The sequence below is a fragment of the Oncorhynchus mykiss genome, chromosome 7, assembly GCF_013265735.2.
Source record: "Oncorhynchus mykiss isolate Arlee chromosome 7, USDA_OmykA_1.1, whole genome shotgun sequence".
In the NCBI taxonomy this organism is placed as follows: domain Eukaryota; kingdom Metazoa; phylum Chordata; class Actinopteri; order Salmoniformes; family Salmonidae; genus Oncorhynchus; species Oncorhynchus mykiss.
This window is the reverse complement of record NC_048571.1, coordinates 12,257,948-12,281,105: the sequence shown is the minus strand read 5'-3', so window position 1 is coordinate 12,281,105 and position 23,158 is coordinate 12,257,948. Positions and strand designations below refer to the sequence as shown.

The following is a 23,158-nucleotide window of genomic DNA, read 5'->3' as shown; positions in this document are numbered from 1 at the left end:
CTGCTACTACTACTACTGTTACTGCTGCTACTACTACTACTAATACTGTTACTGCTGCTGCTACTGCTGCTACTACTACTGCTACTACTACTACTGTTACTGCTGCTGCTACTACTACTGTTACTGCTGCTACTACTACCACTACTACTACTACTACTACTACTATTACTGCTACTACTACTACTACCACTGTTACTGCTGCTACTACTACTAATACTGTTACTGCTGCTGCTACTGTTACTGCTGCTACTACTACTGCTACTACTACTACTGTTACTGCTGCTACTACTAATAATACTGTTACTGCTGCTGCTACTGCTGTTACTACTACTAATACTGTTACTGCAAAATATTTAAATGCCTTTGAACAGGGTATGGTAGTAGATGCCAGGCACACCGGTTTGTGTCAAGAACAGCAACGCTGCTGGGTTTTTCACACTCAACAGTTTCCCGTGTATCAAGAATGGTCCCCCACCCAAAGAACATCCAGCCAAGTTGACACAAGTTTGGGAAGCATTGGAGTCAACATGGGCCAGCATTCCTGTGGAAAGCTTTTGACACCTTATAGAGTCCATGCCCCGATGAACTGAGGCTGTTCTGAGGGCAAAAGGGTGGGGCAACTCAATATTAGGAAGGTGTCCTTAATGTTTTGTACACTCAGTCTATATCTATCTCCCACTCTCAACGTCCTAGACACATCAGATAACACTGAGGAAGTTTTGGCAGAATAATGAAAACCTGGCAATTTGCAAACACTCCTGACTATGAACAGAACTCCCTCATGCAGCTGAGCCCCAGCTGTGGTAAACTAGTAGACAACTGGTGAGTTCAGACCATCTTCTGGCCACCTTGTTGTACTGCAAGAGCCCTTGAAACAGCCCCTTGAAAATCATTTAAAAAATATTTAACTAGGCAAGTCAGTTAAGAACAAATTCTTCTTTACAATGATGGCCTAGGAACATGAGTTAACTGCCTTGTTCAGGGGCAAAACAACATATTTTTTACCATATCAGATTGGGGATTCGAACTAGCAACCTTTTGTTTATAAGTGTTAAAAGTCATGTTGAAACACTAACCACTAGGCTACCTGCCACCCCAAAGATGAGGTGGATTCCCAAACTAAAAGTTACTTCCTACCTTCTATCCTAGATTACTTGTCCTCTTGAAATGTTCTTGAGAGTCATGTTGGGATTTCAATGCATCATAGGACAAAAATACAGGAAAGTCACTGGTGATGATAAGAACAGCAGCATGGGAACTACAGTAGCTATGAGATATGTAAAGATATGTACTCTGGCTGCGGTCTATAAACTAGTTCCCCAGGCCTGACTAGAGACATGTGTGGCTCCATGACGCCACTCTAGTCACATGAGAGAGCTGACAATGGTACAGATAATCTGTCAGAGAGTTGGTGAGTTACGCAGAAGACTGCCCGTCTGCCTGGCCAGTATCACTTTCAGAGTTGGCCAGCACACCCTGGGGCTAAACTTAACTCTCTCTGTATAGAGAAAAGGACGCGTTTGCAAGAGAACGATTGTGTGCTTCCGAGGTTATTGTATCTCGGTCTGGTATGTTTATTCCCCACTGAGACAAGCTGTAATATCTGACCTTGTCTATGAAACTGTATTCTACACTGCTCCAAAAAATAAAGGGAACACTTAAACAACACAATGTAACTCCAAGTCAATCACACCTCTCTGAAATAAAACTGTCCACTTAGGAAGCAACACTGATTGACAATAAATTTCACATGCTGTTGTGCAAATGGAATAGACAACAGGTGGAAATTATAGGCATTTAGCAAGACACCCCCAATAAAGGAGTGGTTCTGCAGGTGGTGACCAGACCACTTCTCAGTTCCTATGCTTCCTGGCTGATGTTTTGGTCACTTTTGAATGCTGGTGGTGCTTTCACTCTAGTGGTAGCATGAGACGGAGTCTACAACCCACACAAGTGGCTCAGGTAGTGCAGCTCATCCAGGATGGCACATCAATGCGAGCTGTGGCAAGAAGGTTTGCTGAGTGGGCGGTAGGTCAGTCATGGTGTGGGGTGGCATTTCTTTGGGGGGCTGCATAGCCCTCCATGTGCTCGCCAGAGGTAGCCTGACTGCCATTAGGTACCGAGATTAGATCCTCAGACCCCTTGTGAGACCATATGCTGGTGCGGTTGGCCCTAGGTTCCTCCTAATGCAAGACAATGCTAGACCTCATGTGGCTGGAGTGTGTCAGCAGTTCCTGCAAGAGGAAGGCATTGATGCTATGGACTGGCCCGCCCGTTCCCCAGACCTGAATCCAATTGAGCACATCTGGGACATCATGTCTCGCTCCATCCACCAACGCCACGTTGCACCACAGACTGTCCAGGAGTTGGCGGATGCTTTAGTCCAGGTCTGGGAGGAGATCCCTCAGGAGACCACCCGCCACCTCATCAGGAGCATGCCCAGGCGTTGTAGGGAGGTCATACAGGCACGTGGAGGCCACACACACTACTGAGCCTCATTTTGACTTGTTTTAAGGACATTACATCAAAGTTGGATCAGCCTGTAGTGTGGTTCTCCACTTTAATTTTGAGTGTGACTCCAAATCCAGACCTCCCTGGGTTGATAAATTTGATTTCCATTGATAATTTTTGTATGATTTTGTTGTCAGCACATTCAACTATGTAAAGAAAAAAGTATTTAATAAGAATATTTCATTCATTCAGATCTAGGATGTGTTATTTTAGTGTTCCCTTTATTTTTTTGAGCAGTGTATAATTGCACAGATGCAGGCAGGCAGAGCCCCAAGGCTGAAGTTGGATAAAGAAAGCCTAATTGTTATTTTCAAAAGACACATTTACACACACATTTGTTTGGTGGGAAAGCAGGTGCTATGATGAGGGACATACACATCTGTTGGGTTCATTATGATGAAAAATAAATCAAATTGAACCTTTATTTGATCAGGGAGTCCTACTGAGACCAAGGTGTCATCTACAGATGAGCCTTATGAAATGACTACAGCAGCACTGTGAGTTCACGTGTGATTACTGTTGTGATCTATTCGTAACACTTTATATTCTAAGGGGGTTGCAAAGGGTTCATGAGTCGTTTATATAAACAGTTATAACACATTTGTTCAAACTGTGGTTCATTTTCAATAACTGACCCCAATATCTGTTTACGTTTGAGTCATTCAGCAGACACTCCTATCAGGAGTGACTTACAGTGCATTCATCTTAAGATAGCTAGGTGAGACAACAACATTTTCTGCACTTACAGAGCCTGTAAACCGTTCCATTTCAGACACCTCTTTCAATCGTGTCTTATCTGGCCCTGGTGTTTTGTCTAATACTTCTCCTCTGCTGAAATCTCCTCACACCTCCGACACTAAATACACACACTATGTGTCTTAAAGAAAACCTTAAACATGAAGGAAAAATACCTCCGACATGGTTTCAAAGTTTTGCTACAGTCCACTTCACAAAACAGACAAATCTAGTACAGTACAAGAACAAAGTGGCCCTTACCGTGAAACGCAGACTGTGATCAAATACATTGTAACTTCCAATCACCCACAAGGTCATACTCTGAAGACTTTCCTCTGGATAATGACTGCATAACAATAACATAGGGCTCTCTCTCACTCCCTTTTTCTCCAGTGTCTAGATAGGCATGGGTAGGAGGCAACATTATTCCATGACAAAACAATGGATAAGGGAGACACAGTGCTCTGCATTGGCAGAGATGGGAACCTCCAAATAATACAGGACTTCATTGACACCACTTGTCCACCGGCTCAGGACAGAGAAGGATCTACACTACTTCACTTCATCTACTAGAAGTTTTGGCACAATCAATTGACCCATTTGGTCACCTTACCAATTATTAGACAGGGATATCTGACCTACTTGGATTACTCAAACTCAAAGCACTTTTCCACCTCGATCTTCATGCTTCACAACCTTCTATAGACTGAAGAGATCTGAACCATGCAGACTGGTCCTTCTACCGTCCTCTCCTGTGCCCTGTTACTCCTGTGGATCCAGACCCTGACCCAGGCCTGCCGAGGGGACGAGCTGCCTCGTGACGTGGTGTTGGACTGGTTCAAACAGCGCCTCCTGGATGGGTTAGGGCTGGAGCAGCCCCCCGAGCCCAGCCACCAGGCCCCTGACGGGGGCAGAGAGAGCGCAGAGGCGGGGCGAGGTCACCGGAGATCCACCAGGGTAGGGAGGGCAGCCTGGGCACAGGACCACAGGAGGCATCACCAGGAGAGCCATGAGCAAGTCATCCTCTTCCCCAGCTCTGGTGAGTGAGAGTCCATATCCCTCTTTCTCACGCTCTGATGCCCTGTTCCTTTTCCCTTCTCTTTAGTCAAGCGCTCTTCACTAGTTCACTCCAAAAGTGAAGTTTGTCCGATGTTTTTCCAGACATCAACAACTGTAGGTTACTCGTTTCCCCATCCAGTGACCTGGTCTTATTTCCACTGTCTGCCTTGTTTTTCCAGACTCTACCTGTGATAGCTCAGACTCCCCGTCAGAGGAGAGAGCCACCAGCCACTTCACCTACTACTTCCAATCCTCCCTAAACAACCAGGAGTATGCCATCACCTCAGCCCATTTCTGGTTCTACGCCGGCGAGGGTGCCAGCAGGAACATCACACCTCTCTTCCTCCTCACTTCAGACCAGCAGCTCCTCCAGGTGGCAGAGTTTCCGGCCAAGACCACCGCTGATGGCTGGACCACCTACCACTTCGAGCACCACCTCCTCAGCGCCCTGACCCAAGGCCCCTTCGTACTCCAGGTGCGCTGCCCCGCCTGCGAATGCCACGCTAACGAAGCCGACAAAATGCCATTCCTCCACCTGCACACCCGACCTCACGGCCCAGACCGCTCCCCACGGCGAGCGGCCGCCACCATTCCCTGGTTCCCATCGTCCATCGACCTCCTGATGCGGCCATCGCAGCAGAAGCCAGAGTACAGTGACTGTCAGCGGGAGACGATCAACATCTCGTTCCAGGAGCTGGGCTGGGACAACTGGATAGTTCACCCGAAGGTTCTCAACTTCTACTACTGTCATGGCACCTGCTCGGCTTTGGACCGCACCACTGCTATTCTGGGGATCAAACAGTGCTGCGCCCCGGTCCCCGGGACCATGAGGTCACTACGGTTTACCACTACGTCTGACGGAGGGTACTCCTTTAAATACGAGACCCTTCCCAACATCATACCAGAGGAGTGCACCTGTATCTAGGCCTAAAACCTCTGATGGGGTCAGTTTTTCAAAGTAAGATTAGTTATGCTGGTGTAATCTCTGCCTGAGCAATTTAGATGTAATTTTTTGAATTCGTTTTTAGGGAGCACCTAGGCTAGACCTATAACTGATAGGCCTGTATTCATGCACCAAGATTATAGAGCAAAATAATATTTGTTAATGATACAGCTACACAAGATACATTTTTTATTTAAAAAAAAATACTGAAATGGGTGTGCAGTGTGTTCTTCCTTCTTACCACAAGAGGGCAATGCAGACACAGATTAAGGTATTTTAGAAGTGAAGTACAGATGTCTACAGTGAAGTAATCATTCCAATGTCGTTCTGTTCAAATATATTTATTCATGTATTTCTATGAAATTAAACTCTACAGTTGCAAAAAACAACTTGGAACAATTTAACAAAAACACTCCAAATAGAAAAATATTGGAATGTTATTTTTGTACCGAATAAAAACAAAAAACGAAAAATGAAATGAACACAGCACACGACACGATCGTTTCCAGTTTCCAACCCAACCATTTCGAAGAACCATCACATTATGACAACATAAGCAAATGTTGGTGCATTTGCCTCCTTAGAAATCCAGTACGAACATAAAAATGTTTAACACCGACTAGCATGAACAAAAGGAACCAGGACAGGAGCAAAATGACAGGTACAGCATGGAAGAACATTTATAGTCATCACAGGATTCAAGCATTTCCCAGGTATTTATCACATTTGGCCAATTTGTTGGAATGACTAATATACAAGGCTTTAACAATGAGTGGAGTCTCATGGAATGTCAAAATAATTCATTTTTAATGACTAAAAACGCAGACAAAAGCTGTACAGTTTTCGTCCAAGATTAAGTTAAGTGCTCGTTAAAGAACTGCACTTTCAGAAAACCTCCCACCACCTTGTACACAACACACCCACACGAACATACGAACATCCTCTTAATGACTGTGCAAAAGGACATCCCCTGCAGGCAAGTGATCATTGCAGTTCACTCTATCCAGCAACAACAAGCCCTGGCATAACAACATGTGCAGTAAATGCTTTTAAGACTTTGTTGAGCCTCGCTCTTAAAGGTGGACCAACTAGTAAACTTTGTCAGTAGAGAGGAACTGGCTGAGACCCAGTCAGTCACCTGACAGACTACAGAAACTGACCGGAGAACAGAATGACTGCCAAACTAATTCAAACAAAAACAGACAAACCAAAACACCTTTGGGCAAAAATAAACGGGGTGTCGACTACATCTAGAAGGCTGTGCTTCAGCGACAGGCACTGCCAAAGTAGGGTGTGCGGTTTCGGCAAGCTGAAACTTGAGACCAAAGTATTTGGAGGCACTCAAGTGGAACGAGTCGGACGCTAAGGAGATTTGTACTGTAGCAGCTTTACATTCACGTTGTCCCTGGCCCTTAATACTGCAAGGCCCTCCATCCCTCACACAACCACACTCTTCAGTCTCTCCGCTGTCTGGCTGTGTTCCCATGTGCTTCCCCATCTGTGGAGGGCCAGTTGGGAAGAGAAAGCAGGCAGGCAGTCGAGCAGGCATTAAGCAGGATTCAGGCATGTACTCCTGAGGGAACAACATGTTAGACAGTGAATAGAGGGATCTCTAGGTTCTCTACTACTTCATGGGAACAAACAGTACTGTGGGGTTATATAGGTTAATGTCATTCTGTACAGTCATTCAAAATGGCTTAAGGAATCTGGAACAGGTTCAAATAAACACAATGTCTGAAAAATACATATGGCACCTTCTTCGATCGCTCCTTTTGTAGGGCTGATAAAGCTAGAAACCTTCCTTCATATTGTTTTGACCCGTTCAGCAGTCAGATACTATTTGACATCCTTACCTTTCTCCCTGGCCGCCGCCTGTTTCTCCTGAGCCAAGTTGAGTCTGTTCTGCTCTGCAGCCGTGGTGTTGTTCTCAGGACTGCTGCTCCGTGGCGGGGACCCCTGGCCCTCCTCGTTCTGGTAGGCCAAGTCCAGGTGCTGCTGGGCCATCTTCAGGTGCTTCCTCAGCCTCTCCAGGTCTCTGCTGGACGCCTCGTCCCCCAGGCTCTGCCTCCCAGAGTCCCCCACCAACGGCTCTCTGGACTCTGCCTTCAGCTTGCCTGACGGGTCCTTCTTCCCCAGGGCCGTGTGATACCCTGGCGGGGCCGTGGGCACATGGCGGGAACTGCAGAGGGACCCCCGGGCCACAGGTGGGGTGGGGAGGTGTCTCGCGCGCATGCGAAGGGTGTCGCGGACCCCGCCGACACCGAGATGGAGAATCTCCAGGAGGGTGAGTGTGGTGCAGAGGAGAGAAACCACGTACATGACCAGGAGGAAGATGGTCTTCTCGGTGGGCCGCGAGACGAAGCAGTCCACCATGTGTGGACAGGGTGAGCGCATGCACACGTAGGAGTGCGCCACCTCGAAGCCGTAGAGGACATACTGGCCTAACAGGAAGGCCACCTCGAAGGCGATGCGAGAGATCAGCGAACACACGTACACCTTCATCAGGCCGTCACGCGCGATCCGCCGCCGACCGTCGTGCTTCTTCACAGAGCCTGGAGACGAGGCAGAGACAAACTAACTCACTGACAGCAAGTCACAGGGCAAGTCAAAGTAAAGGGACGGGTGTGATCCACACAGCTTTAAAGTCAAATAAAAAGTCCTTTCCCTGGTGACAACTTCATAACCAGTGTGAATGAAAAGAGACTGTGCCTCACCCTACCTTCTGTCACCTTCTCTTTGTCCTTCTCCACCTCGATCTCCTCAGTGATCATGGGGTCCTCCTCACCGTTGTCCTCTGCCTCCTCGTAATCCCGCTGTGTCCCCCGGGTCACGATGGGCATTCTCCTCTTCCCGGCGCGATGAAGAGGTCGGTACTCAACATCGTCCATGCGGGCGATCTTGTGCATGGCAAAGCCCAAGTACATGATGGTAGGGGTGGTGATCAGGATCACCTGGAGGAGAGCGGGAGTGAGTGGATGGTAGACAGGGAATTCAAAGTCCCTGAGTGATTGCTTACAAGTACATAAGCAGTTAATGGTTTGTGTCAAAAGGTTATGGCTAAACACACCTTATAGTTACTTCACCCTACCTTGAGAAAACATTTACATATGGTTGACTCAGTCTCACCTGGAAGATCCAGAAGCGGACGTGTGAGAGAGGAGCGAAGGCGTCGTAGCAGACGTTCTCACAGCCGGGCTGCTGCGTGTTGCAGACGAACTTAGCCTGTTCATCATAGTAGATGGTCTCGCCCCCCACGGCCGTCAGCACGATGCGGAAGATGATGAGCACAGTCAGCCAGATCTTCCCCACGAACGTGCTGTGGTTGGAGATCTCATCCAGGAGACGCGTCAGGAAGCTCCAGCTCATGATGAGGCCTCAGCAGACACCTGGCCAGAGGCCCTCTCAGCTCTGGGGGGAGAGGTGATGTTATTTTCAGTGTGACATTTACCTGAAAAGCTGTTTCTGGTGCGCCTGGCTCATCTTCAGATTTTCATTTTAAAAGAAAGAACACCCTGATCATCATGTCAGTTATGGAGGTGGGGTGGGACGAGTGCTAGGAGCTTCTTAAAGGGTAAGCTTCTTAAAACACACATCTCAAGTCAACACACCATCCATCAAGGTAAAACAAATGCCATTCAAGTGAAGAGATGTCAGCAGAGAGAACTGGCTGCCTCCTGTACGGCGATAGACACTACATCTCCTGTCCAGATCCATCCACACACACTAGACTGTAGATCAGAGAAACCCACCATGCGATACACACGTGTGGATGTGTCCCACTGGGAGAGGTACAGATAAAAATCAAGCCATCCATACTACAAAGTGCTAATACAGTCAATCATAACTTAGTATTAAGCTTCTAATATTTTAGTTACTGTGTGAACTACAGGGGAGGTCCAAACTTCAACAGTCAAATCATTTACAGGTCTGGTACTCAACATCGTCCATGTGTTCACTTGAAAGGTTTGATTCTTTACTACGATTCAACCAAGCCGGGCTCTTCAGTTAAACCAAAACATTCATATATGCCTTTAAAATCAGATGCTGCAAAACCGGTTCTTATTGACCCCTGAACATGAATTATGATTTTTTTTTTAAACAATTAACTGAAAAGGTATGACGTAGGCTGCTTCCTATTCCCGAAAGGGAATTTTAATGACCTTTCTGGCATGACCGAATTATTGGCCTCATTGACCCCAACCCCCACTCTCCAGAAAAATAACACTTGAGAAATATTTGATTTGATCAACAGGGGGCACCACTCCATCCACAAGGTTCATAAATGATGAGCCATATGAGCACATAAGGAGGGTACAGGGAGGGTTGGATGATGACGCCCACACTCCCAGGTTAAATATTATTATAGGAACCAGAAGAGCAGGCGCCAGGTAGAATATAATGACCTAGTGGGAGTACTGTGGTAGAAGAACCACGAGATGAACGTGCTGCAACGTCCATGTCTCACACCCAGGCTTCAGATCTGTGGCCATAGGTTTCCTTGTGAAGGATTTAACAAGTGTGGTTTCTGGTTTCACAATATGCTGTTTGCTCGAATGTAAAAAGGAGGTTGTTCATTTGGAAGCACAATAAAAAATCAAGTTAAAAGGCAATTTTTATAGACTGAACTGCTAGTGAATCATGTATACTGTCCGGTGGACCGGCCCAACAAAAATAGATTGACAGTTGAAAAAGACCTAACACAGGTCAGTCAATACTGTATCACATGGTACCCTAGTGGATTGTGGTTTACACCTGTATTCTCACAGCACCCTGTCATTCCAAACCCCAGCCTGCTCACTACCACCTCTAAAGACTGGGGGTCGGCAAGGCTGGGACTTCACACTGGGGACAGAGGATGGTACGGGTCAGAGAAGCAAGGCAGACCAGATGGGAAAGCTCAGCAGCAGCAGGATAGGAAGACAAAGGACTGGAGGGGGTCAGCCTGTAGAGTCACACTATTTACCAGGACAGTGAATTATAATGGATGAGGAGGCAAGTCAAGATAGAAGCTACTGCAAGGAAATAAATTGTCCCCAGTAAAGTGTGTACAGACATTGCAATGGCATACTGTGTACATAGAGAGCTCCAGAAGTATCGGGATTGTGGATTGTTTTGTTGCTTTGGCTCTGTAGCTCCAGGACTTTGGATTTTAAATGATACAATGACAGTGCATTTATATGTGCAGATGTCAGCTTTCCTTTGAGGGCATTATTGGGTGAAACGTTTACAAATGACAGTACTTTTGTACATAGCAGCACCCCCCCCCCCCCCCCATTTAAGGGGAGCAAAAGTATTAGAGCAGATGCACTTGTGTATTAAAGAAGTTAAGTATTTGGCCTTATATTCATAGCACGCAATGACTACATCAAGCTTGTGTCTCCAGAATTGTGTTGGATGCATTTGCTGTTTGTTTTTGGTTGTTTCAGATTATGTTGTGCAGAATATTAATGGATGGTAAATGTTGTGCCATTTGAGTCACTTCTTATAAATATGAATATGATACGTTTCTACAGCGTTTCTTTAATGTGGATGCTACCAGGATTACGGAAAATCCTGAATGAGTCGTGAATAATGATGAGTGAGACAGAAATATAATGCACATCATCTGCACTTTAACCTCAGTCATTCCATCATTTCCGATCCAAAGTGATGGAGTACAGCAGCAAAACAACAAGATGTGCCACTGTCCCAGAACTTTTAGCACGCACTGCATTTGACATGATGAACCTGTCTAGGAGTGTTCATCTAAAATCAACAGTCATGATTACTCATCTTCCTCAAAGACCTCCATTTACCTTGCTGACTTTCTAGTTGTTCCAAGAAACAAGAACTAGCCCTTCTTTCCCACACTAGTCATCTCTGGTTTCAAATATCCCAGAATAGATGTGGGTGAGGTGACACGACAAAGTCCTGATCTAGTGCCACTACCCGAGGGGATACCTCACCAATCTGCCATCCATGGGATTGCCAGGTCCTCTCAACTTGACCTTGGGAAGATAAAAAGTGCCCGCTTTTCCGGAATGGGTGCAGTAAGCGGCTTTAACAGGCCTATTTGACCATCATTCTGTACAACTGAATCAATGTCTTTCCTAGTTTACCACTGCAAACCTGTGGCAATTACCCCTACACATTTTCCCTGGACAATGTTTTTGTTCTTAACGATCACATGAAATGGAAAAAGTACCAACTTGTCTTAATACAGTATACAGTAAATACTTGGAGAGAAAAAAACTCCCTAAACTGTTCACATCTAAAATGTACATAAATCAAGCCAATCATGATTGAGTTTAAAATCAGTTTATATAATTGTAGTTTCTAGTAACCTTTAATAATATTCTAATTATAACATTAAAGATGAAATGTTTTGTAGGAAATATAATCCTATATCTTAAAATAAATATTTTTGATCATTGGGGCAGAAGTAGAGAACGTAGACAGCTGTCTGGTATCAGACTCTTGACACGGTAACAACATGAGATCGGCTGGTTTATTCTGGGTTTTTGGTTGCAAGCAAGTTTGTTTTAACACACAGGTGCAAGTGATCTCCTGTTAGTAGATATGCAATGGACCCAGCATATTTAACAAGGCTAAACAGAACCTACATTAGCACTCCTACTCTGAGACACTAGGAATATGTTCAGTGACAATCTCCTCAGTGATCTGATACTGGATCCTCTCCATTTCACAGTGTACTTTGAGAACACAACAGCCAATGAAGACGACAGGTATTATCTAGCCATTGTCTAAAATGTCTCAGGTCAGTCGAACATCCAATGTCACATAATGGTCCATGTAATCAACCCACTCTTCAAAACAAAAAAAACACTGTCCCAGCAGCCTAAGCATTGTGCAAGAAAATGGGTCATCCAGCTTTCTTCTGAACTTCCTTCTGGCTTTGAAAAGCAGTGGGTACCACCTTCCCAATGCGTACCACCTTCCCAGTGCGTACCATTTCATCTTTGGTCAATTGAGGCCTAGCCCACAGCTAGCAGGCATGCTACACTGCTCATGCCTGCAAAAGCCATGTGTCCAGTTATTCTCTATGTGTTGGAGGAACTTATTAAAAGAGGTCAAAGAAACACTGGCATCCTATACAGCAAAAAGGCCATCTAGGATATCTAGTGAAGAGAGATGTAAACAGGTGGGCAGTCAGGGAGTTTGATTAAGCTGAACCACAGTGCACCGGTCTATGACCCGTGACGTGAACGGCAAAAGGGGTGAGGGAGGAGCGCCGTTCTCAACTCAAACAGTAATCTGCACCGTTTAGGCATGTTGTCAAGGCAGCAGCATGGTGCATCATTCAGAAACAGATTTCCTAGAAAATATACCCTACCGTTCAAAAGTTTGGTGTCACTTAAAATGTTCTAATTTTTTTAAAGAAAAGCACATTTTTTCCTTTAAAATAACATAAAATTGATCAGAAATACAATGTAGATATTGCTAATGTTGTAAATGACTATTGTAGCTGGAAACAGCAGATTTTTTATGGATCATCTACATAGGCGTACAGAGGCCCATTATAAGCAATCATCACTCCTGTGTGCCAATTATAATTTGTAAAGGCTAATTGATCATTAGAAAACCCTTTACAATTATGTTAGCACAGATGAAAACTGTTGTTCTGATTAAAGCAGCAATTAAACTGGCCTTCTTTAGACTAGTTGAGTATCTGGCATGTCAGCATTTGTGGGTTCAATTACAGGCTCACAATGGCCAAAAACAAAGACCTTTCTTCTGAAACTCATCAGTCTATTCTTGTTCTGAGAAATGGAAGGCTATTCCATGCGAGAAATTGCCAAGAAACTGAAGATCTTGTATAACGTTGTGTACACTCCCTTCACAGAACAGCGCAAACTGGCTCTAACCAGAATAGAGGGAGTGGGAGGCCCAGTGCACAACTAAGCAAGAGGACAAGTACATTAGAGTATCTAGTTTGAGAAACAGACAAGTCCTCAACTGGCAGCTTCATTAAATTGTACTCGCAAAACACCAATCTCGACGTTAACAGTGAAGAGGTGACTCCGGGATGCTGACCTACTAGGCAGAGTTCCTCTGTCCAGTGTCTGTTCTTTTGCCCAGCCAAATCTTTTATTGGCCAGTCTGAAATATGGCTTTTTCTTTGCAACTCTGCCTAGAAGGCCAGCATCCTGGAGTCACCTCTTCACTGTTGACGCTGAGACTGATGTTTTGCGGGTACCATTTAATGAAGCTGCCAGTTGAGGACTTGTGAGGCGTCTGTTTCTCGAACTAGACACTAATATACTTGTCCGTTTGCTCAGTTGTGCACCAGGGCTTCCCACTCCCTCTATTCTGGTTAGAGACTGATGGCGCGGTTCTGTGAAGGGAGTAGTACACAGCGTTGTACGAGATCTTCAGTATCTTGGCAATTTCTCACATGGAATAGCCTTCATTTCTCAGAACAACAGACTGAGATGAAGAAGAAAGTTCTTTGTTCCTGGCCATTTTGAGCCTGTAATCAAACCCATAAATGCTGCTGCTCCAGATACCCAACTAGTCTAAAGGCCAGGTTTATTGCTTCTTTAAGTCAGAAGAACAGTTTTCAGGTGTGCTAACATAATTGCAAAAGGGTTTTCTAATGATCAATTAGCTAATCCAAGTTTTAAAAGGCTAACACAATGTCCCATTGGAACACAGGAGTGACGGTTGCTGATAATGGGCCTCTGTAGATATTCCATTAAATCTGCCGTTTCCAGCAACAATATTCATGTACAATATCAACTATGCCTACATTGTATTTCTGATCAATTTGATGTTATTTTAACAGACCAGAAACATTTGCTTTTCTTTTAAAAACAAGGACATTTCTAAGTGACCCCAAACTTTTAAATTTATTTATTTATTTATTTACCTTTATTTAACCAGGTAGGCAAGTTGAGAACAGGTTCTCATTTACAATTGCGACCTGGCCAAGATAAAGCAAAGCAGTTCGACAGATACAACAACACAGAGTTACACATGGAGTAAAACAAACATACAGTCAATAATAAAGTATAAACAAGTCTATATACAATGTGAGCAAATGAGGTGAGAAGGGAGGTAAAGGCAAAAAAAGGCCTTGGTGGCAAGGTAAATACAATATAGAAAGTAAAACACTGGAATGGTAGTTTTGCAATGGAAGAATGTGCAAAGTAGAAATAAAAATAATGGGGTGCAAAGGAGCAAAATAAATAAATTAATTAAATACAGTTGGGAAAGAGGTAGTTGATAGGGCTAAATTATATGTGGGCTATGTACAGGTGCAGTAATCTGTGAGCTGCTCTGACAGTTGGTGCTTAAAGCTAGTGAGGGAGATAAGTGTTTCCAGTTTCAGAGATTTTTGTAGTTCGTTCCAGTCATTGGCAGCAGAGAACTGGAAAGAGAGGCGGCCAAAGAAAGAATTGGTTTTGGGGGTGACTAGAGAGATATACCTGCTGGAGCGTGTGCTACAGGTGGGAGATGCTATGGTGACCAGCGAGCTGAGATAAGGGGGGACTTTACCTAGCAGGGTCTTGTAGATGACATGGAGCCAGTGGGTTTGGCGACGAGTATGAAGCGAGGGCCAGCCAACGAGAGCGTACAGGTCGCAATGGTGGGTAGTGTATGGGGCTTTGGTGACAAAACGGATTGCACTGTGATAGACTGCATCCAGTTTGTTGAGTAGGGTATTGGAGGCTATTTTGTAAATTACATCGCCAAAGTCGAGGATTGGTAGGATGGTCAGTTTTACAAGGGTATGTTTGGCAGCATGAGTGAAGGATGCTTTGTTGCGAAATAGGAAGCCAATTCTAGATTTAACTTTGGATTGGAGATGTTTGATATGGGTCTGGAAGGAGAGTTTACAGTCTAACCAGACACCTAAGTATTTGTAGTTGTCCACGTATTCTAAGTCAGAGCCGTCCAGAGTAGTGATGTTGGACAGGCGGGTAGGTGCAGGTAGTGATCGGTTGAAGAGCATGCATTTAGTTTTACTTGTATTTAAGAGCAGTTGGAGGCCACGGAAGGAGAGTTGTATGGCATTGAAGCTTGCCTGGAGGGTTGTTAACACAGTGTCCAAAGAAGGGCCGGAAGTATACAGAATGGTGTCGTCTGCGTAGAGGTGGATCAGAGACTCACCAGCAGCAAGAGCGACCTCGTTGATGTATACAGAGAAGAGAGTCGGTCCAAGAATTGAACCCTGTGGCACCCCCATAGAGACTGCCAGAGGTCCGGACAACAGACCCTCAGATTTGACACACTGAACTCTATCAGAGAAGTAGTTGGTGAACCAGGCGAGGCAATCATTTGAGAAACCAAGGCTGTTGAGTCTGCCGATGAGGATGTGGTGATTGACAGAGTCGAAAGCCTTGGCCAGATCAATGAATACGGCTGCACAGTAATGTTTCTTATCGATGGCGGTTAAGATATCGTTTAGGACCTTGAGCGTGGCTGAGGTGCACCCATGACCAGCTCTGAAACCAGATTGCATAGCAGAGAAGGTATGGTGAGATTCAAAATGGTCGGTAATCTGTTTGTTGACTTGGCTTTCGAAGACCTTAGAAAGGCATGGTAGGATAGATATAGGTCTGTAGCAGTTTGGGTCAAGAGTGTCCCCCCCTTTGAAGAGGGGGATGACCGCAGCTGCTTTCCAATCTTTGGGAATCTCAGACGACACGAAAGAGAGGTTGAACAGGCTAGTAATAGGGGTGGCAACAATTTCGGCAGATAATTTTAGAAAGAAAGGGTCCAGATTGTCTAGCCCGGCTGATTTGTAGGGGTCCAGATTTTGCAGCTCTTTCAGAACATCAGCTGAATGGATTTGGGAGAAGGAGAAATGGGGAAGGCTTGGGCGAGTTGCTGTTGGGGGTGCAGTGCTGTTGACAGGGGTAGGAGTAGCCAGGTGGAAAGCATGGCCAGCAGTAGAAAAATGCTTATTGAAATTTTCAATTATGGTGGATTTATCAGTGGTGACAGTGTTTCCTATCTTCAGTGCACTGGGCAGCTGGGAGGAGGTGTTCTTATTCTCCATGGACTTTACAGTGTCCCAGAACTTTTTGAGTTAGTGTTGCAAGAAGCAAATTTCTGCTTGAAAAAGCTAGCCTTGGCTTTTCTAACTGCCTGTGTATAATGGTTTCTAGCTTCCCTGAACAGCTGCATATCACGGGGGCTGTTCGATGCTAATGCAGAACGCCATAGGACGTTTTTGTGTTGATTAAGGGCAGTCAGGTCTGGGGAGAACCAAGGGCTATATCTGTTCCTGGTTCTAAATTTCTTGAATGGGGCATGTTTATTTAAGATGGTTAGGAAGGCATTTTTAAAAAATATCCAGGCATCCTCTACTGACGGGATGAGGTCAATATCCTTCCAGGATACCCCGGCCAGGTCGATTAGAAAGGCCTGCTCGCTGAAGTGTTTCAGGGAGCGTTTTACAGTGATGAGAGGAGGTCGTTTGACCGCTGACCCATTACGGATGCAGGCAATGAGGCAGTGATCGCTGAGATCTTGGTTGAAGACAGCAGAGGTGTATTTAGAGGGGAAGTTGGTTAGGATGATATCTAAGAGGGTGCCCGTGTTTAAGGCTTTGGGGAGGTACCTGGTAGGTTCATTGATAATTTGTGTGAGATTGAGGGCATCAAGTTTAGATTGTAGGATGGCTGGGGTGTTAAGCATGTTCCAGTTTAGGTCGCCTAGCAGCACGAGCTCTGAAGATAGATGGGGGGCAATCAGTTCACATATGGTGTCCAGAGCACAGCTGGGGGCAGAGGGTGGTCTATAGCAGGCGGCAACGGTGAGAGACTTGTTTTTAGAAAGGTGGATTTTTAAAAGTAGAAGTTCAAATTGTTTGGGTACAGACCTGGATAGTAGGACAGAACTCTGCAGGCTATCTTTGCAGTAAATTGCAACACCGCCCCCTTTGGCAGTTCTATCTTGTCTGAAAATGTTGTAGTTTGGAATTAAAATGTCTGAATTTTTGGTGGTCTTCCTAAGCCAGGATTCAGACACAGCTAGAACATCCGGGTTGGCAGAGTGTGCTAAAGCAGTGAATAGAACAAACTTAGGGAGGAGGCTTCTAATGTTAACATGCATGAAACCAAGGCTATTACGGTTACAGAAGTCGTCAAAAGAGAGCGCCTGGGGAATAGGAGTGGAGCTAGGCACTGCAGGGCCTGGATTCACCTCTACATCGCCAGAGGAACATAGGAGTAGTAGAATAAGGGTGCGACTAAAAGCAATAAGAATTGGTCGTCTAGAACGTCTGGAACAGAGAGTAAAAGGAGGTTTCTGGGGGCGATAAAATAGCATCAAGGTATAATGTACAGACAAAGGTAAGGTAGGATGTGAATACAGTGGAGGTAAACCTAGGTATTGAGTGATGAAGAGAGAGATATTGTCTCTAGAAACATCATTGAAACCAGGAGATGTCATTGCATGTGTGGGTGGTGGAACTAATAGGTTGGATAAGGTATAGTGAGCAGGACTAGAGGCTCTACAGTGAAATAAGCCAATAAACACTAACCAGAACAGCAATGGACAAGACATATTGACATTAAGGAGAGGCATGCTTAGTCGAGTGATCAAAAGGGTCCAGTGAGTGGAGAGGTTGGTTTAGGGTCACGGCGATTTAGACAGCTAGCCAAGCCAACCGGTAGCAAGCTAGCATAGGATGGAGTCTGTTGTTAGCCACCTCTTGCGTTCGGTCAGTAGATTAGTGGGGTTCCGTGTGGTAGAGGGGATTAATCCAAATCACACAACAACAAAAATAAGAACAATAGATATAGTTATAGAGGCCCGAGAAGAAAACATAATAATTCAAATAAATAAATTGTCCGATTGTCTATTCAGATAGCAGCCGGAAAGACAGCTAACGGTTAGCGGGCCGCAGATGGGCGTTCCGGTAACGTCGCGACAGAGGAGCCAGCCGGATCTCCTTCAGGTAGATAACGTCGGCAGTCCGGTTGTGAAGGCCCGGTGGGGCTCCGCGTAGGCAGTGAAACGGGTCCGGATAGGTGACTGCAGCCCAGGAGTGAATGATGGAACTCAGGCGTGATTGACGGAGCTGGCTAGCACCGGAACAATCGATGTTTGCTCCGGAATCGACGAAAGCCGACTGTCACACGGATAGCAGCTAGCTAGCTGTGAGATCCGGGTATGAATGTCCAGAGAGCAGTTGAAATCCAGGGACATGGAGAGAAAAATTGGTCCGGTATGTTCCGTTCCGAGCCGCGCTGCGCCGTACAAAACTGGCGATAGATTTTCGATAGATTTTCGAACTAAAGGACAGCCGATGACCACAAACCGTGGTTAGCTTCTGATTAGCTTCTGGGCTAGCTTCTGGCTAGTTTCTGGCCAGCCTCCTGGAGTTTCTGGCTAGCTTCCTGAAGGATTGCAGATCTGAGGTAAATAATACTTTTTTATAAATATAAATTGGTGAGGCTGGTTGCAGGAGAGTGTTTAGAAGATGAGTTGATGGAAAATAAAAATAAAATGTATGTGAAAAAAGTTGTAAATATATATATATATACAGGACACGACAAGACGAGGACAAAAGACGTCTGAACTGCTATGCGATCTTGGAACTCAATGGTAGTGTTCCATTTTTTTTTTTAACTAGACTGAACAAAAATATAAAGGCAACAGTTTTAAAGATCTCACGGAGTTGTTCACATAAGGAAATCGGTCAATTGAAATCAACTATGGATTTCACATGACTGGGAATACAGATATGCACCTGTTGGTCACAGACGCATATCGGCCTCAATACCTCATCACGGTATCTCTGCATTCAAAATTGCCATTAATAAAATGCAATTGTGTTCATTGTCCGTAGCTTATGCCTACCCATACCATAACCCCACCATGGGGCACTCTATTCACAATGTTGACATCAGCAAATCGCTCGCCAACATGACGCCATTCACGTGGTCTGCGGTTGTGAAGCTGGTTGGACGTACTGCCAAATTCTCAAAAACGGAGGCGGCCTATGGTAGAAAAATGAACATTCAATTCTCTGGCAACAGCTCTGGTGGATATTCCTGCAGTCAGCATACCAATTGCACACTCTCCAAAACATCTATGGCATTGTGTTGTGACAAAACTGCACATTTTAGTGGCCTTTTGCCCCCATCCCAAGGTGCACCTGTGTAATGATCATGCCGTTTAATCTTCTTGATAAGCCACAACTGTCAGGTGGATGGATTATCTTGGCAAAGAAGAAATACTCACGAACAGGGATGTAACATTTGTGCTGAACATTTGAAAGAAATAAGCTTTTTGTGCATATGGAAAATTTCTGGCATTTTATGAAACATGGGACCAACACTTTTCATGCATTTATATTTTTTGTTCAGTGTAGTTTATTGGGGAGGCAGATAAAACATTTATCAAAATCAATCACTTTTGCATGTGAAAACAGAATCATATCCATTACTCCATGCGTTCACCTACGTCACCTTGGTTTTGAGACATCTTCAGATGCCAGAGCTGGGCACCAGGCTCACGCCCAGGTGGCAACCGGTTCCAAGACCAATGTAATCACTTCCAACCCGATGCAAACTTCTTCCACCAAGGCAACCTAGGCCTGGCATTTAAATTAAACCCAAACAGCAAGAGAACACTAGACTAAATGGACCAGTAAAGATGGCCACCTGATAGGCTAACGTGGGTGATATTAGAAGGTTAAAACACAAAAACATTTGAGAGCGTGAGGGCAAATAAGCCTACTAAACACTTCAAGTCCTCAAAATCAACAACTGACCAAGACAGAGTAGCTCATTTTCATCTGGACCAAAGCTCATTCTAGGCTACTGAACCAGCAAAGGAATTTGGTTAATTACAAGTCAGTGAAGTAAAGACGGGGGATGGGAGTTGAGCAGTGCAGAAGGCCCGGTAGTGAAGGTATCCGGTCAACACGCTGTACATTCATTGGCCTCTAACCAAAAACAGAGATGGCCCATGGTGTAGGCCGAGGGCACATGCATGAAACCACTGACTGCATGCTGTCGGTCACACATGGCAAACAATAAACCTACAAACGCCAGTCATTGAACTTCACTATGTCACTCATAGAACGGTGACTGTATGAAGTGGACTGTGTAGAAGGCCAATGAGCCGGAGAATTTAGATTAGGCTTGTTAACCCACCATCAAGCGTTTCATTTGCGACTAAATTGGCTACACGCGTGTTAAAATGAACTGCTTAACGAGGGGTTGATATCTTGATTGATAAAAATGACTGATTTTAAGATTAAGATGATCAAGATATTGAATGCCTAAAAAAAAGCTTGACATCATGGCTGGAATGCGTTTGGTAAAATAAAAAAAGTGATGGAAAAAGCCATCATAAACATTGGCCCGTAATTTGTTGATACACTCAGCTAACAAGATTATACAAATGGTTGTTCGGAATCAAGTTAATTGTAAATTCTGAATTTAGATTAAATCATTACAAAAGTAGCAAACCTAAGCGCCTTGACTCAAACTGCCCAAGAAAACCTAAAGATCAAACGATTGTAGCCTCGCTGACCGCGCGCACACAACGGTGGTCATTTAGGGAACAAAAAAGTATCGTTAAACTTTGAGGAAGAATTGATAGGCAACAACTTGTGGAATTAATAAATTGACACTAGTAAATTAAACTGCGAGTAAAGTTACATTGAACGTTTGTGAACCTGGTAAAAAAAAACATCTCAAAGGATTATGGGTCTCCTCGCAAAAACTCACCTTTAAGGCTCGAAACTGTCCTTCTTGTTTTCAGCCTTAATTCCCCTCGTAGCCTCTCCAAACTATCAATAACTGTTTTTTCTCCTCCGCCGCTCTTTCATAAACTACAACCCCCTCTTTTTTAACCCATTCGGTGCTTTGTAGTACCATGTGACCCCTGCATCAATGTCGGGGCCCCAAACACATTCATGCAGGACAAAAGAAGAGTCGCGAAATCCCCTTTCTCCTCCTACCATACCTCCACGTAACCCTGCCCCGTTTAGGAGGCCCTTATCTGAAACGTGAGATATACTAGCTGACTAGATACTGTTTGCTGTATTGCTTAGTTCACATTTTTTTGTATCATTTTATTGCTATTCTCAGATTAATTAAACAAAGAAAGCCAGATATTTATGAAACCAATAGCCTTTTACATCTCTACAATCAAAAAACACAATAGGTAGGTGCAGTTAAGGATCTGCTTTAACTTTATGAGGTAGTTAGTTATACACATGTCACAATTTATCATCAGGGCAATGAAATATGATAAATATATATGGGGGGGGGGGAGCATTTAAAGAACAATCCAAAAATGCTCCTTATGTGTGAGGTAGATCCTGCTCCAGCTGCTCCCTGTCTTGTTGGTTGTGTAGACAGGGAGAAGGAGTATGCTATAACAACATGCTCCCTGCTGTCCCTATCACACAGTTGTAGAGCTGGACCAGAGCCAGATCAACTCTCAGCTCAACACTGTGAGAGAATGGCTGTGGTATTCCACATCAGCACAGCTGTGTGCCTGTGTCCAAATGGCCAAAGAATGTCCACTCTAGTACACTCTAATTATGTAGCTATGTCTAATATGTATTGTAAGTCTACTGGGGAAATGGAATATGCATTTCTGTCACTCGTGTGGTAAATTAACAATATCCTTATTGATAGCCCAGGAGGTTGGTGGCACCTTCATTGGGGAGGACGGTCTCGTGGTAATGTCTGGAGCGGAGTAAGTGTTTGATGCTATTCCATATGCTCTGTTCCAGACATTATTATGAGCCGTCTTCCCCTCAGCAGCCTCCACTGATTGATAAGATTGTGTATCGTGTGTCATACATAGCAAGATGCCAGTGATTCAACGTCTACAGCATCTTAAACCCAAAAGCATACCTTCCAAGTGAGTGTGATAAAAGTAGAATAGAAAATACCAATCTTGAGTCGAAGCACCTGTTGCCTGAACTCAACCTTGGTATTTTGGCTGGTCTCAGCGCACATGCTCTGACAATTAAAATGGGCTGTGTGTACACATTCCTCCACTGTTAAAACCTTTAAATTCACACATAACAGCTTGCATAGTGGTGCCAACATCCGATGTTTGCCATATATGGTATGGTAATAGACCGGTCCCACTGTAACGTCCACAAACCCGGAACCCATCTATCACAGGCTTATTTGCCAAACAAAAACCTTGTTTGAAATAACAGGAGACAGATTTAATAGGGTAAGTGCTGCTAGAGTTTATTGGAACAATACAGAGTACCTACGTCAAACATGTGGGCGTCATGCAAGACAAAACAGGTCCGCTAATGTTGTTTACGACCGCTGGTTTATTATGCCATAGGTGTGATAATCAAATCAATCCACTCCTACTGAATCTCTTTAAAACACCCTCCCAACAAAATATTGCAGTTTTGAAACTGCAGTAAAAGTGCCGTAACTGCAGTCGACTGAGGTATTTTGGATAGAGTAATTGCAGAATAACTGCAGTTATACTGCACTGTAACTGCAGTTACACAGCAAAATTACTGTAGTAAAAAAACGGACGCAGTATTTGCAGCATACTGCAGTTAGACTGCACTTTAACTGCAGTTATACTGCATTGTACTGCAGTTAAACTGCATTCTGACTGCAATCTTTTTTATTAAGGGCACTGGGTAAAGACATCAGTTCAATGCTTAGTTTTGATTTACATTTGGTTGAGTTGTCAACTAATGTGAATTCCACATGAAATCAACAAAGCATGTCACCATGTTATTGGATTTATGTTATAAATTAGGAGGAATTTCCCTTATGCTGATTACTTTTTACAAATCCAATAGGCTTTCACTTAGATTTCTTTTTTGGTAGGTTGATACGTTGATACAACCAGTTTTTGCCCAGTGTGTCACAGCCAGGAAGGGCTCGTTGCCATCAACAAAGCCCTTCCAAAAAATTCTTGCAGTTTTGAAACTTTAGTAAAAGTGCA

The 23,158-nt window shown here is 44.4% G+C and overlaps 2 protein-coding genes across 2 annotated transcripts; one reads left to right on the top strand and one right to left on the bottom strand.

Moving 5' to 3' along the window:
* Window positions 1-3,686: 3,686 nt before the first annotated feature.
* Window positions 3,687-5,460, top strand: LOC110528842 (inhibin alpha chain). Its single transcript, XM_021610999.2, has 2 exons — window positions 3,687-4,285; window positions 4,485-5,460. The coding sequence occupies exons 1-2, from the start codon at window positions 3,970-3,972 to the stop codon at window positions 5,228-5,230; spliced, it is 1,062 nt and encodes a 353-aa protein (XP_021466674.1). The 5' UTR covers window positions 3,687-3,969; the 3' UTR covers window positions 5,231-5,460.
* A 113-nt stretch (window positions 5,461-5,573) lies between these two features.
* On the bottom strand, window positions 5,574-21,162 carry LOC110528835 (gap junction gamma-1 protein). The gene is made up of 5 exons (XM_021610974.2): window positions 20,944-21,162; window positions 8,375-8,656; window positions 7,968-8,199; window positions 7,102-7,800; window positions 5,574-6,821 (listed from the first exon to the last, which is right to left on the bottom strand). Exons 2-5 carry the CDS (start codon window positions 8,612-8,614, stop codon window positions 6,808-6,810), a joined length of 1,185 nt encoding a protein of 394 aa, XP_021466649.2. The 5' UTR covers window positions 8,615-8,656; window positions 20,944-21,162; the 3' UTR covers window positions 5,574-6,807.
* Between the last annotated feature and the right edge of the window lie 1,996 nt (window positions 21,163-23,158).